The 16,864-nt window shown below is 37.3% G+C and overlaps 1 protein-coding gene across 22 annotated transcripts in view; it reads right to left on the bottom strand.

Annotated features, from left to right (window-relative positions):
- Positions 1-16,864, bottom strand: part of NCOA2 (nuclear receptor coactivator 2) — a 321,186-nt gene that overhangs the window by 106,885 nt on the left and 197,437 nt on the right. For 17 of the 22 annotated variants that reach the window (XM_064267802.1, XM_064267801.1, XM_023545772.2 and 14 more), the window contains 2 exons: positions 5,114-5,218; positions 2,378-2,550 (listed from right to left, as the gene is read on the bottom strand). In XM_064267802.1, coding sequence (XP_064123872.1) covers positions 2,378-2,550; positions 5,114-5,199 — 259 coding nt within the window. In that variant the 5' untranslated portion in view covers positions 5,200-5,218. Of the gene's footprint in view, positions 1-2,377; positions 2,551-5,113; positions 5,219-8,892; positions 10,086-15,759; positions 15,887-16,864 lie in introns of those variants that run through there. The other 5 variants (XM_064267795.1, XM_023545774.2, XM_064267798.1 and 2 more) reach the window with 3 other exon arrangements.

Consider the following 16,864-nt stretch of genomic DNA (forward strand, 5'->3'; position numbering starts at 1 on the left):
AGGTAGGGCAAGGACACAGTGAAAGAGAAGGGCTCAAGCCTGACTTATGCATTGCTCTTGAACCTTTGCTGAGTGCCAGCTGTCAAGAGAAGAAAAACTGGCCCAAACAGAGCTGTCTGGTGGACTAGTATGCGTGGGCTGTGCAGAGTTCTCTGGCACCAAAAACATTTTACTTTCTTCAAATGACCTGTAGAGAGGATATTAATAACCATCCCCTACCATTGATCTCACTTTCTATCTGAAAGAAGAGCTCACTGTCGAAAGATCTTAGCATACGCAAAGGAAAACAAAGTGCCATCTTCTTAATATGGGCAAGAAAATTAGTATCTACTGAAGATTTACTTGCTGGGTTGTTCACATAGCTCATAAATTCTTCGACAACCACGCAACCTAGGTGTTATTGTTAAACCCTTGAAAAGGAAACTGAGTCTCAGAGAGAGAAAATGATTTTCTCTGGCTCAAAAAGCTCTTAAGTGGTAGAACCAGAATTCACACCTAGCCTCTGTTTGATTTTAAAACCCACGCTCCTTTTGAAAAAAATAATTCATTAGACAAACAATATTCTTAAACTATTAGATTAGCTGAGAACTTACAAAGTGTATTTCTGCTTTTCATTTTTTCTTTTAGCATTTCACTTTTCCTTCCCTCTTCAAAATACATCGCTTTTCAAATTTTAGGAACATTATTATAAGAATGTGACTGGGTATTTATTGTTGTTGCTTCTTGGGTGGCTAGGGTACGCAGACTTATGATTAGAACTACACTTAAGGTATGGCACAGTCCCAGTACGACACAGCTTAACGTGTTTTATGGTTTTATGGTTTGAAGGGGAGGATTACCAAGGTTTTGCAAAACTTTCAAAACTTGTGGAAGGCCCTGATATTGGTAAAAATATATCTAATTATCTTAAAAAGCAAAGTACTATATAGCATGCAACGTTCACAGGCTTGTACCATTCAAAATCTTTAGAAACCTAAGATAATAAGCTTAAAGATATCTCCACTGCAATGATATCAGCAACTAGAAACAAAGCAGCATCAAAGTACTATAAAACTTTAGCCAGTTAATTCTCCTAAGAGGTCTAGGAATATTATTTTATACATTTGCTGACACTGAAAAATGAGAAAATATCAAAATTGAGATTAGAACTGTTTTTTGATAACTATTGAACCCTAAATAGAAAAGAGAGAGAGAGATGAAGACAGACTGAGATAGGCACTGAGGGAAGAAACACCTTGGTTAAATGTTATGATGATATAATTTTGACAGAGAAACCAGGAAATAAAAACTGAACTTGAGAGTGGGCTATATTAAAAAGTGTGTTGTGTATGCTATGTACATCTTTAAGTTCTTAGAAAACAGAACTATATGTGTAAAAGTGTTTTATATAGAATTTAGCTCAATAGTATATGTATCAAAATGGACAATGCAATCATGACAATATACTAACAGGTAGCTAGGATTTTAAGATAGAAGCAGGCAGATTCAGGGTCATATACCTATAACCACAAGGAAGTAACATTTTCCTAAGATCAGCCTCTTTTGAATATTATATAAAAGAGACTAAAAAAATATGAAAGCTAAGAGTGTGCATTCAAAAACAGATTACAAGAGATAATAATCTCCCTAGCCCCGAAGGAAAACAGCATACAGATACTTCAAGAGCATACACTCGCCCTCAGCACCGGAGATACTGTTCATACTTGCCTAATAAAGGTTTTTTTTTTTGGCACCACAAAGTCAAATGTGTTTTTTAAAATACTATTTTCTTAAATTTTCCTGTAGGCAATAATATCAAAGAAGAAAGGCAGAAAATGATCTCAGAAAAAAAGAAAACCCGGGAAGAGAACTGTCATGTTCTGTATTTCAACCTCACAAAAGGAGTCTGACTACAGGTTAAAGCCTTCAAATCTCTTGTCATTCAGGATATGAGTGACATTCTAATCTGGTGGCGGCTAGCTGAAGCTCAGACTTAATCAAATACGCTGACTAGTTGAAACCTGAGGTGGTTCACTTCCTTACTTCCAGTTTCCATCTTTAACAGGGTCCTCACTTGCAAATTATGGCAGCCACTTGCTTTGCAAGCTATGAGAACTCCAAGGTGGGGGAGGAGAATCCGTAGGCCCTTGATTTTGTTTTACTAGATGAAAAGTTACATCACCCTGACTTACCTCAGTCTTCTTGTCTTTAGGGAATGGTTGAATTTTATACAAAGCCTATTTATAAACCACTGCAAATGATACCTGCATTCATCTTGCCCTGTGACATCATTTCCTCATCAATAATTTAAGCATAAGAAACAGATTAAAGGGACTTCTCACACATGGAAAAACAGAAACCAATTCAATGTGCCAAAATATTAATTCAGTCCTCTTACCTTGTTCTTTGATCTGACGAATCTGCTTCACAGTTTCTTTTAAGATTGCACATTTGTCGGGCTTGAAGTTAAAGTTGTCTATATCATTAAAATTTGCAAAAATCAGCTCTGCAAGCTCTTCTATATATTTATTTTCCTGTTCACGATTACGTTTCTCAGTGCTCCTTTTGGGGCTACAAAGAAGAAATACGTTTTCATTATGAATATGAAAAAGAGCTATTATGGAAAAAGACAACCACTTTACACAAACTCTAATACAAAGATAGCAAACAAAATTATATAAACATAGAAGTACTTTGGGGAAAAAAACAATTGCCCTAAGTGTTGTATATTTTTCTTAACTGAACTTATCCCAGTTTGCAATCATATATTTACATGTATGATCATTTGTTCAATGTGTTTCATGTCTCCCACTGGACTAGAAGCTCCATGATGGCAGGGACCAGGACTACTGTGCTTAATACAAGTAAGAATCCTATTCATTGTTGAATAAATAAAAGGATATTTTAGAATATAAGGGAGATTACCCTTATAAGTTTGTTTGTTTATCCTTATATACTTAAAAAAAAAATTAAGGGAAGTTAACATAGTTAAAATTCAATCATTTTTGCTAAAACATAAAAACAAATCTTTATAATTTCAGACTTCTTTACGGTGTTAGTAAGCAAATCAAGGAGACTTTTTAGATAATACGAAAACAATAACAACAAAAACAAAAAAACTACAGAAAAATAAGTATAGCTAGAAACAAAAGCAAAACTGATTCAGGGTCTTTGTTAGCTGTCCAAGCTGAATCATGGGCAAAATACAAACAAACAGTCCAAGTCCAACTAAAGTTTTATGAAGGTAATAGAAGTGGAAAAAATTAAGTTGGCAAAGTCCTCTCATTTGAATTTGATAAAGCAGCATACTAAAAAGATTCCTTTTGATGGTAACAGCATGCAATTATTTTATCAAGTGCAGTACAGGGCTACTGAAGGTCATTCAAAACAATACAACAAATAAATGAAAATATTTAATGAAGCCACTTTCAGTTTTCTGATGTAATTATTTATGTGTAATCCTAATTTTTAAAATTTATAACAGACTTCCATCTATTCATCTCCAAGTATTAGATTTACTTTCATAATCTAATAAACCTGAGATATAATACAATTTATCCACTTTATAGCGGTTATAAGATTTGTTCAAGATCATCCAGTGACTTACTGTCAGAGCAGGGGAAAAAATTAGTTTTTCTAAGTATGATTTTACCCCCAGCTTCCATTTTATTAAGTACAGGAAAGGAGGGAGTGGCCCGAATGCTCTGAAGAACCCAGTTCCTATCCTCAGCCCTGTGGCACAAGATAATAAATACATGACAAATAGGTGAGAGAAAGCGCAGAGGGTTTACACAGGTCCCTGACAGCACTGGGGAGAGGGCTCTGAGATGTGCCCACTCAGCTCTGGCACCAGCACAAAGACTAGGGAAGAGAACAGCCCCTCCCACTGGACTAGCTTCCATTTGACCAAACCCCACTTCAGGTAAACTCCTGAGTATTAAAGGCGGCCCGACAGGCAGAAGTCTTTGGCTTACAGGGAAGTACTCAGGAACCCAGAGGCAACATAGGAGCTGGGGGTCAGGGATTTGGGGAGCACAGGCTTAAAAAGCTTGCTGTTTTGCTCAGCAACTAGAGGAGAAAGAGAATTTCAAATATTGGCTTTTGGCCTTTCTTCCTTCTCTCCTTCCCTTGATGGATTTTCACTGTCCTCTTCCCAATGTTCTCCATCTGATCTTTTTATTGGCCATTCCTTAGAAGTTGCTGCTTTTATTTAACTTTTTGAGTAATTTATACAATTTGAAGCATCAAAAGAGCAAAAAGTATCTGTTAACCCTTGTTCTCTATCTGCCTAGTTCACATCCCTCAAAATGGTTAACAATTGTTACTAGGGTTTTTTAATGATCCTAAATCAATGCAATTATAGATTCTTTTCTTCCCTTTTTTTTTTTTTTTTTTACAAATAGTAACGGCCCATGCACAGTTTTGTACACCTTGCTTTTTCTCTGTAATAATATCCTTATTTTCCGTATCAACCATCACAAGCGTCCTCGTTTTTCCACAGCTGCATAGCGTTTCAGAGCATGGATATGCACTAATTCTTTGCTATTATAAATAATGCTGTAAAGTAACCATGAATTTATAATTTTAATAGATATTGTTAAATTACTCTGCTTAGAGATTATAATAATTTAAACTTTGATCCGTAATATATTGAGATGGAACTTGCTTTAAAATTATTTGTTTTATTCACTGAAGAGCCATAATCTTTGTCCTCAACTCAAAAGCAAGTGGGTTTAACATACCAGGTCTTGCTCATTAAAAAATATAAAACAAATAAAAATAAAACCCAGTCTAAAATTACCAGCAAATCTTTGTACTATGGGATCTTGTTGTCTTTATAACATTCCGTGATCTAACAGAAAAGAAAATGCTAAAAAACTCATTATAGAATAAACTGGTTTTAAGAGTCAATGACACAGCAGACATCAGAAGAAACAGGCAGCTTTCTAAGGATAATGAAATCCGTAACTGATTAACATATTCAAAACATAAAGTAAATAATACATGTGTAAAGGTTTAACTGTTAAGGAAAAAAATATTTGAATTGGGAGTAAAATCAATGCTAAAACATCAAAGGAGCGTGCAGTGGCAGTCATGGATACTACTGATTCCTTTTTCTCAGTAAGAATCTAACCTGGGTCCAAGCTGGTCAGGACATTCCTTGCGCTTCCTTGTCTCTGCCCTGGATGGGTCAGAGGTATTTTCTCCCATCCCACTCATCTTGAACACATATCAGCAACTAAAAACAGAAAAAAGGAAAACAAAATGAAAAGAGCTGATGGCAATGTGTCTGATCAATTTACCAATAAGAAAAATCAGCATTTTGACTGCAGTAATTAACACACTGTTTTGATTTATAAGTGTGTATAGTTTCTAATGAAAAAACTTTTTTTTTTTCCCTTTTTATTCTGCTTAAAGGATAAGTAAATGTAAGGGCTAACATTTCAAAAACAAACAAGCCTACCTCACTGGGTCCATACCCTTTAAGCAGGAGATGTATTTCAAGAGGACCATGACCTGTAGTCTGTTAGCCCCAGCCTTATGCCACCAGCCTCCAGTTTCAGGAACAATCTCGCACCATGTGGAAACTACAGGTTTTGTGAGTGGCTCCTCCCAGTCTCTGTTTTGGGTCGGCCAATGTGAAGCCTGTGCTGCAACAGCTCATACAGGAGAGACAGCCGAAGAAGAGGCAGTGCCACTCCACTGAGCTGAATGTTTCCAAATAGAGTCTCGTGAATTTGAGACTCCCTCCTTCCCTCAGCTCTCCCACAAGGCCCCTCTAAGCAATGCCCCTTGGGTGAAGGTCTGCCTGCCTCCGGGCCCTCCCTCAGTGCCATCTCCAAAGCAGCTCCGTCAAGTGCACTGCACAGTGGCTTCCTCTCTCATATCCTGCCGTCCCTCCCCCTCCCTCGGTTGATTCTAGCTGCTATCATAAAGGTCTTAAGATGCACCCAAGAAATTAGGGGATCTTTTCTGATCCTGATGGGGAAGACCATGACTGGCTCCTATAGGGTCACTATGAGTCATTAGTAGAAACAAAATAACACTGAAGAATGCAAAGAACAAGTGAGTGATAGAGGTTTAGGCCCTAGAAGAGCTAAACAGACTAACAAAGATTTTGAGAAAACTGTAGGTGATTGTTACTTAAGGTACTTAGTAACCACTTAAAAAAGACAAAAAAACAAAACCCTTTGGCGCTGAGTCGATTCTGAATCACAGCAACCCTATAGACAAAGTAGAACTGTCCCATAGGGTTTCCAAGGAGCAGCTGGATTGGAACTATTAACCTTTTGGTTAGCAGCCGAATGCTTAAGCACTGCACCACCAGGGCCCCAGGAAGACTACGTCAACATTTCCCAATCTCTCTCAGAGCTTCACTCTTGTTACTTTCCTTTCCTTCTATCGCCCAGACTCGTAAAATCCCCATTTTCCCCCCATTTCTTTAAATTGTGTAGGAGCTTTTTTGCCTTTCCGGATTTAAAGAATCAGAGAGAAGGGCAAGTCAAGAGAAGACCAAAGGCTTAAGGGAAGACTCCAGAGAGCAAGAGGTTCATGGAGACCAAGGACCAAGAGGCAGGTGGACACAAGAAAACAACACCTAAGACTGAGCACTTCATCACTGTCATATACCAGCTGCTTCACATGACATAATCTGAGATGCTCAGTCTCAGTCTCACTACAATTCTCTTTTCTGGCCACTACTTCAACCCAAGGGGGCAGAGGAGTTAAGTTTGTTTTTAAGAGTCAAGTTTAAGTAAGATAAAGCAGCACTGTATCAGTTGAGAGAGGTTTCATAAAATATACATTCAATTCAAGAGGTCACCAGGGAGGATATAATTCTAAGAGCTGATGCCTGAGCTTCCTGCTGGTGGGAGCAATATAACCAAAACCCAAGGTGCTGTACAATATTGGCCTGGTAATAAGTACAATGTGTGCTTAGTTACTACTCATTTAGCATTTACGAAGAGCCAAGTGGAGCCTTAGTGACACAGTAGTTAAGTGTTCGGCTGCTAACCCCAAAGGCCAGCAGTTCGAATCCACCAGCCGCTCCTTGGAAACTCTATGGGGGCAGTTCTATGCTGTCCTACAGGGACACTATGAGTCAGAATTGACTCAATGGTAACGAGTTTCATTTTTCTGTTTTTTAGGAACCAAGCAATTTTCTAATATAATTGAATCCTCTAAAACAGGCTATGAGGGGCTGTGAAGCAGAGAAACTTAGGGCCAGTATTCATGTCCAAGCTGGACCACTTGGTTAGCTGTGTGCCCTTAAGAAGTTACTTTACTCTTATGCTTTAATGATCTCATCTTTAAAATGGGGAGATAATCATCAGCACCTACAACACAGGGTTGTTGAGATTAGCAAAGGGAGTTAATTTGGATTATATGCAGGTTTACACAACTTCTACTCTTAACTAAAATGTTACAGTAAAAGGTCCCTTCGTCAAATAACCCATTTCTCCTCTAATTACACAGTCACCGGTCAGTGGGAGAATCAGCTGGATCTGGGCTGTCTGGACTTCCGTGCTTGACTATTTTCCCCTCATCCGAACTTTACTCATTTAACGAAAACTGCCTGGGGCCACTGCACGTAAGGTTGGGTGCAGAGAGGAGGATGAGGAGGAGTGCTGCTCGTAAGAACACAACAGGGTATGAAGGGAAATAAATCTGTATATAATTATTACTGCAATAAGTAAAATAGGTGAAAGGTATTCATACAAATGCTATGTACTCCTTCATAACGTAAGATCTGAGAAAGAAGGATGTTGTACTGGTGGGGACGGAACAGGTACTGAGCTGGGCCTGGAAGAAGGTGTATGATTTTAAATGGTGGGGAGGGGAGCCAGGGCATTACAGGAGAAATAAAGGGATAGAGCTTGAAACAAAACCCTGAACACCAGAACCCTCCTCAGACAATACCTCATGAACATTCATTTTCGATATTTCTCTCTGAACCTCAAAGGCCATTGTTTCATTTACGAGTATGTAAGAAAAAAAATTACAGATTAAATCTAAGTCAGCTTTCAACAAATGGTCTAGGGAATTTTTACCCTGGAAGCAGCTTTCGATAAATCGCAAAAATTTAAGCAAATATAACTCTCACTATATGGCAAAATGCCCTATAATACAGCAGGCATATGTGATAAGTTTTGTTGATGAAAATGGCTCCTCTCCGAAGTATCACCATGTATATTAAAAAGTATAGTACCCTCAGAAAGATCAGACGGAAAGCTTTTCAAGAGACAATTAAAATAAGTGAATGTTTTACTTAAAGTCATATATATCCAGTTTTGGGATGAAACATTAGCATCATAGTCATTCACCTCTAAGTTTTACACACACACACACACACACACACACACACACACACACTCTCTCTCTCTCTCTAATAATTTTAACTTTGCATGGAGACAGCACTCATGTTATTTTCACAACAGGACCTAAGGGAGATAAGGAGTGGAGCAAGGAGCTTACATTTTCTGGTTTAAGTATGGTAAAGCCATTTGAGCAGATTGTTTATATTTTACTTGTACCTACTCAAGGCTGCTCACAAACCACCCTATTTGTAGTTTTAAAACATCATTAATTTCCTCTTGAAGTATGTTATTTAAGTGCCAAGTTTTCTCTTTTATTATTATGTGTTGGTAAGGCAAACATATTTCCTCAAAATCTAAAAACTTCTGCTTTATAAACATGCTGGTTTCCTTATTTGTCTGTCTTCTCCGTATGTCCTCTTTTCTGAGCAATTTTCCTGGACTATGTGTCCCCAGCACACATTTTCAACCAACCTCTGAACCACCAAAGAAAGAAAAAAAGGTGGGGGAGGGGAATACGGAGTAATTCGCAAAGTCCGGAAAAGGCAAAATGTTTTCTCTTGGCCCACGGGAAGAAAGCAAGTTGGGCGATACATACCCCACTCTAGTGAGTTCCCATCAAGCTAGGGAAGCCCAGGAAGCGCCAACACTCAGGATTCCCCATCTGAATCACTGCTACTCACCAAGGGAAAACAAAAAGATTCTGAGAAAAGAGAGAGAGACCTTAAGGTTGTAGCAGCTCCCTCGCTTCTCTCCTGCCCACGGGCAGCTGTAAATGAATTCCTTGACCAGACACGGGGTTCACGCCTGCCTCTTTCGTGGATGAACCAAATAAGAACAGTGAGAATCACTAATGAGATGCTCTAAGAGAACTGTTCTGCCCTAAGTTGGAAGAAAGACCATCTGACATTCTTTTTTTTTTTTTTCCTTTATCTAGCATTTATTGAATACACTGTCATATATGCAAGAATTGACTGATATTCTTAAAGTGGCAGCAAATGATAGTATTTTAAAATAGACCATGTCAGTGGGACTAGGTGTGTCAATTTTCTTTACCACTAAAAATAGGGACAAGGCAGAAGTGCCACAAATAAAAACCAGAGATACATAGGTAGACATATTGATACCAACATATGAATTACTTGTAGTGTATATTAAGCTCAGGAAAATCATCTAAAGTTAACTGCACTAATAGGTGAATTTAAAGCACATTTGTAGATCAAAGCTAAAAATTAATTTCCAATGAAAAGGTAGGAAGTGGAAAATACAGAAGGGCAGCACTGAAGGCTTAGAAATTCTGTTTTGTGTCGTTGTTGTTAGGTGCCATCAAGTCGGTTCCGACTCACAGCAACCCTATGAACAGAACGAAACAGTGCCCAGTCCAGCGCCATGCTCACAATTGTTAGGCTTCAGCCCATTGTTGCAGCCACTGTGTTCTGTTTTGTAACTAGCCCTAAATTAGCAGTTTCTCACAATTTTTGCATGTTTTCGACATTTGCATGAAATTAAAATTCTTGAGCAATTCACTCTGAGTTCTGAAGCTGTTCACTGAAATCAAAAAAACTAAAGTTGATACAAGTAAATTTGGGCAGTATCTGATGGTAATTACAGTCATTAACAGCAAGCCAGTCTCCGCCAGATGTTGGGGGTTGTAAAAGGACAAAACTGGAGGAGTTTCAGTCCTGTCAGTTCTTGTTATCAATAACCAAACAATGGTCTCTGCTTTTCCTGTGACAGTACATTCTCCCTTGCATCCTTTGACAGCAACTTGTATAAGCTAGACAGTAGAGGAATGAGTTAAAGCCACTAAGATTTAACTAAAAAAAAAAAAAAAAAAATACATATATATATTATTTAAAAGCAACTACATATTCTGGGAGGGGTGAACAATGCCAGTTAAGTCTGTAGCATAATGACAGAATACAAAATAAAATGTTAAATCTTAATACGACTCAATAAACACTCTTTCTTCTTTTGTGGAATTCATCAATATAGCTTATAACAAAGTTGTTGCTTACAACCCAGTTCATACCATTAAACCTAGCTCATCATCCAGAGTTAATGTAAATGATAACATGTATTTCATCTTTTATCAATACAGGCTATCTTCCACACTCGACCTGTTAAACTGTCAGATTTATCATATGCTGAACAAATTCAGTTAAAGAAAAAATAAGGATAAAACTGTTGCTAAAGTCTAAACATAATAAGTGATTAAACATCAGATCTCTATCGCTTGCTTCAAGCAATATTTTAAAAAGTTAGACCCTCTCTGAAATTCCTTACTTTGAAATCAAATTTACAATGAAATTTGTCAAGCTAGAGAGGCCATCCAAAAAGCTGCTTAAACACCTTATCTTGTCAACGCCTACACAAGGAGGATCTGCCCTGATAAATCATCTAGTTCTTGATACGACTCCAGAAAGGCTTCTATAGTTTCCAAGGCCCTCCAGGTTCTTCATGAACTCTCTTTTCAAGAGATATATGAAGTATGTGGTGTGACTGGTAGCCTGATTCTTCATAAACTTTTTAATGCCAAGAAATACTCGAGCAATATTTAAAATGTACATAAATCTTTATTTAAATACTTTTCCATTTTTATCCTACGCAACTGTGAAAGAATAATCTTTCGTTGCTCAAAAGCCCAACTGAACAGCTAAAGCTGTATTCACTGATTTTTTATCACCGATGAAAACATTTACTCATTCTGAACTTGAAACAGTTTCTCCCTTAAAGCATACTGTGTTCTATGAGGGATCCTTTTTTTTTTTTTTTTTTTTTACAAAATCAAAATTTCTGGGCCATACTCTGAAAAGTCTAAGAAAACAGAGTACCTAATGCTTGAATAAGCAACACGTACTTTTAGGTGTAGATACCTGAGAAAGGTAGAGAGTGGGTAAAACTTGGGAAGTCAGTAAGGTGATACATAGGTAAAGACGTCGAACTGACAGAAGAAGTGAAATACCTCTTTACAAACAGTGTTAACTGGACAAAATTACCCAAATCTAACATTACTTTGGCACAACCTCAACTTCTGCTAATGGTGAAATAATCTATGCTTAAGTATACAGACTTGTGCAAGGATATGTTGTTGAATCATACAAACAAGGAAAAACCACACATGCAAATAAAACAAATAGAAATACATAGATTTATTAAATGCAGGGATTAGAGCATGCAGAAAAATCAAACGCTTTCTTCCCACTGGCACAACAAGTAGTACACTAACCACAGAGATAGAGTACACTACACTATATTTCAGAAATAGAATTATTTTAGCTAGTTAGACTGCTATGAAAGAAATCAACTCAATTGCAACAGGTTAGATAATATGCTATTTTTCCTGATGTGTCATTACTCTTTTTACTAGCTTATAAGAACACTTTTAATCTCATCTTTACATAGCAGGATACTGTGCCTTGGTTTTTAAATAATAAAATTTTAATTTACCTCACATATTACAAGATTTATATACAGATTCAGACTCATAAAATGGCACACTGATTCATACAGTGACTTCAATTAAGTTGCAAAGTTTTGGAAGACTCACGTCATATAAATCCAAATAAAGAAAATTTTATTTGGAAACAAATTCTCAGTTTAACTTCACTAGTTTAGGGCAACTTACTATGCATTTGACTTTTTAAATAACTGCAGTAAGCAAGACACAAACTACTAATACTAGTACACCATTTTTCGTTCCTAAAACACTAGTAGCTTACAGTTGGGTAACGAATTAAGGAAAATAACATATTCTACAACTACTCTTCTAAGTAAGACAGCTTCAGTACCCACCTTCTCTTATGCTGCTTCTTAGTCCGCAGAACAGTAATAATAGTGAATAAACAAATATTTAAGATAAAAATTCCCTCCTCCTCAGTGTGCTCTGCTCTTAGATTTACTTTTGTATAATGGCCTTAAAGTGGTATATTAGACAGTACCTAGAAGACATATTCCATTTTCTGACTGAAAGCCAATAATACTCATGAATTTTTTAGCTGAAAGACACTTCGAGATTCCATTGGGAAGACTGTAATAAACACATTAGGCTGCAAATGGGCAGCAGCAGCTCTTTAACACATGCTGCAACAATCAAATAAATGGCTAAAATTCATGTTCAGTGGCTACACAAATATTTTGCCGTAACATTTCCATCAGCCACTTCTCTCTTAAAGAAGCAGAAGACCTCTTTAAAATCTTATCTTAGCCAAATACAGTGTGTACTACGTAAGGAGCTGGGGAGCCGTTCTAAACTATCATTACCAACAAGGGGGGAAATGTCTAGTCTGACATCAGTGGCATAAGATGGTTTCTACTTTCTGAATTCTCATAGGCTAAGTTCCTTAATATAGCCAGTCACCGGGCTGCTTATATATCCGACGACGTCACCCGGTGCTAATATGGCCAGAAATAGCGAGACTAGGCTTTAATAAGGCCTCAGATGAGAAAACACTGCGGGAAGAAGCTGCATTCCATGCATAATGTGAGCATTTTCCCTCCCCGACAGGCAGGGGGGGTATTTAATATTCTGAAAACCAGTTTTCACTGAAGGTTTAGCATTCTGGAAAGAAGCTGCCAAGCTAAGAACTACAAAGCAGTGCTTGTGTTTGAGTTTCATAACTTCTCCAGATTAAAATTCAATTATCTTTATTCTGAACCATTTCAGGAAACCCTGGTGGCGTAGTGACTAAGTGCTACAGCTGCTAACCAAAGGGTCAGCAGTTTGAATCTGCCAGGTGCTCCTTGGAAACTCTATGGGGCAGTTCTACTCTGTCCTATAGGGTCGCTATGAGTCAGAATTGACTCGATGGCAATGGGTTTGTTTTTTTTTGGTTTGGAACCATTTCAGATTTATGAGAAAAAAAAAAAAAAGCTTCCTAATTTATGAGGAAAACTTACTGAAATAGCAAAGACAAGTTTGTATACATAAAAAGTATTTTGATAATTCCAGTTGTTAAAAAAAAAAAAAAAACCTTTTAAATAAATAAATGAGAGGCCTTTTACATAGTATAACTATTTTTTTTGGCCAACATTTACTAAGTACTTATTATGAGTTAGGTACTTTCACATATTTTCTTGCTTAAATCCCACATTTGGATAAATTTATAAATATAATTACCCTTCATATCATAAAATATGGGTCACTTAACAGACCTGTTTCCATAGTAATTTGCCCAAGTTACACAGATAAACAATGACAGGTCAGGATTCAAACTCAGGCATAATGATACCTATCATTTATTGGGCATTTACTATCTTGACAGACATTCTCTAAGTACTCTGTATATATGGACTCCTTTAGTTCTCGTAACAATCTACTACAATCCCCATTTTACTAATGAGGAAATTGAGGTACAGAAGAGGTAAAGTAACTTGACCAAAGCCACTCAGCTAGAAAGTCTGAAAGCTAGTAAGTGAATCCAGACAAATCCTGTATTCTCAATCACTGTAATTAGAACACTAAGGTTCCCCCACTTTAACTGAGACAGAAATTTATAAATCCAGGTATACTACAGAAAGCAGTAAATTTATTTTAATAGATATTGAATAGTATATAATTTGAAAGTACTTTTTTGGGCTAAAAACGCGGTACTATCAATACAAAAAGCAAAAGTTAAAAAAAATTTTATTGTGTTTTAAGTGAAAGTTTACAAACCACGTCAGTCTCTCATACAAAAACTTATACACACCTTGCTGTATACTCTTAATTGCTCTCCGCCTAATGAGACAGCACACTCCTTCCCTCCACTCTCTCTTCGCGTCCATTTGGCCAACTTCTGACCCCCTCTGCCCCCTTCTCTCCCCTCCAGAAAGGAGATGGCAGCATAGTCTCATGTATCTACTTGATCCAAGAAGCTCACTCTTCACCAGTATCATTTTTTATCCCATAGTTCAGTCCAATCCCTGTCTGAAGAGTTGGCTTAGGGCTAACAGAAGGTCTGGGGACCATGACCTCTGGGGTCCTTCTAGTCTCAATCAGACCATTAAGTTTGGCCTTCTTACGAGAATTTGAAGTTTGCATCCCACTTCTCCTGCTCCCTCAGGGGTTCTCTGTCAGGGCAGTCATTGGTTGTAGCCGAGTACCATCTAGTTCTTCTGGTCTCAGGCTGATGTAGTCGCTGGTTTATGTGGCCCTTTCTGTCTCTTGGGCTCATAATTACCTTGTGTCTTTGGTGTTCTTCATTCTCCTTTGCTCCAGGTGGGATGAGACCAATTGATGCATGTTAGATGGCCGCTTGCTAGCGTTTAAGACCCCAGACACCACTCTCCAAAGTGGGATGCAGAATGGCAAAACACTTTTTTGTGTAAAAAAATACATACTTTAGATTTGACACCAAAAGCATGAACGACAAAACAGACAAATTGGACTTCATCAAAATTAAAAGCTTTTGTGCACCAAAAGACTTTATTTATTAATAAAGTAAAGGGACTACCTACAGATTGGGAGAAAATTTTGGGGACCCAGCTATCAGATGAAGGCTTTAACTTCCAGAAAACATAAAGAACTCCTTCAAACTTAGCAGCAAAAAGGCAAACAACTCAACTAAAAAATGGACCAACGACTTGAAAAAGGCATTTCACCAAAGAAGATATACGAAAGGCCAACAAGCAAAAGATGCTCAACGTTTAAGTCATTACTCATCGGTGAGACATAAATCAAAACAAAATCACAATGAGATGCCATTTCACTACCACCAGGATAGCTGTGACCAGAAAAACGAAAGAACAATTGTTTGCGAGAATATGGAGAAACCGAGACGCTCGTCAATTGTTGATGGGACTGTAAAATGGTGCCGCTGCTGTCTGGTGGTTCCTTAAAAAAGTTAAACATAGAATTGCCATATGACCCAGTGACTCCATTCCTAGATGTATACCCAAAAGAACTGAAAGCAGGAATGCAAACAGATGCATGTACATTCCAGCACTACTCATAATAGCCAGAAGATGGAAACAACCCAAGGGTCCTTCAACAAATGAATAGATAAACAAAATGTGGTATATCCATACAATGGAATACTACTCAGTCATAAAGAGGAATGAAGTTCTGACATATACATACATGAATGAATCTTGAAAACATTATGCTAAGTGAAATAAGTCAGTCATAAAAGGACAAATATTGTACAATCTCACTTATATGAGATATCTAGAATAGGCAAAGGAATAGAGACCAAAGTTTATTACAGGTAGTCCCCAGGTTACGAATGTTTGACTTACAGACAATTCAAACTTAAGAACAAACTGCCGTAAAGCCTATTATATTAAAAATTCTGCGTTCAATACAATGGTTGATAATAACAAATGCATATACTACTTTGTGACGCTCATGAAAACACTGTGTGGTTTGGGAGTGTTTCTTAAGTGTTTTACATGCACAGAAAGGTAAAATATGTATCATATACTAAGAGAAACATTTGACTAACTGATGCTAAAGAACCGTATGTACCTGTTCCATGTTACCTACATTTCAACTTAAAGACAGACTTAGAAAGGGATCCTGTTCATGACCCAGGGACTGCCTGTAGAGGTTAGCAGGGGCTGGCGGAATGGCGGGGGGAAGAGGGAGTCATTCTTTAGGGCACGCCGAGTTTCTGTTAAGAGAGATGGAAAAAATTTTGAAATGGACAATAGTAATGGCTGCACACTATGATGAACATAATTAATGTCACTGATTTGTACATGTAAAAAATGCTGAAATGGCAAATACTGTTATATTTTTACAACAATAATAATTGAAAAACCCAACAAATATACTTTACATAATCATTCATCCATCCATTCGACAAATAATTAATGTGCCTGGCACTGTTGCAGACCCTGGAGATAGGGCAGGAAACTAAATAAACAAAAGTCCCTGTCTTCCTGAAGGTCACATTCTACTGCAGAAAGGAAATATTCACGAAACAACAAAACCTGCTAGGAATTTTCTCTGGCATACCAAGAATGCTGAGTTTCATTCAAAACAGTAAAAGTCTTCTCTTCCTATATAATAAGAAGTGATAATTGGTTAATTTAAAGAGTCAGTTATCAAGGGCAATCAGAGAAAATACATACTATTTAATCATTTCAATTTTAAACATATAAACATACATTTTAGTGTCAGTCTCCACTGGAGTTTCATATTGTCATAAAGCAAACCTATAATCAAGACACTATCTACTATTTGCGATTTCTCCTTCTTTAAAATAGAGCTAGACATTAAAAGACGCTGATAAGCAAAAAAAAAAAATATAGGTATAGAATATTTCCAGACTTTTATTATTTTTTACAGTGTTTTAGAGATGTGTTGCCTACACCTGTTTAGCAGCATTTTTTGTCCATTTCACTTTGAGTTTTTCTGAGCAATCATCTTAGTTTTCAAAGAAACAACTCTGTCTTTCCAAAGTCATATTTAATCAGCTATATAATATTTAATTAAATTATGTAATTATAATAACAAGCACAACTGGCATAAACCAGTTTGGAAACAAGAAGCTGCCTCTTGGTAGGCACACGATGTCACCACTGGTGGGGAAGTGTGGGGTGTACTGGAGGTGCCCGCCAACCTGGTAGCAGTGTCAGTTGGTGAC

The sequence above is a fragment of the Loxodonta africana genome, chromosome 14 (assembly GCF_030014295.1).
Source record: "Loxodonta africana isolate mLoxAfr1 chromosome 14, mLoxAfr1.hap2, whole genome shotgun sequence".
Lineage (NCBI taxonomy): Eukaryota > Metazoa > Chordata > Mammalia > Proboscidea > Elephantidae > Loxodonta > Loxodonta africana.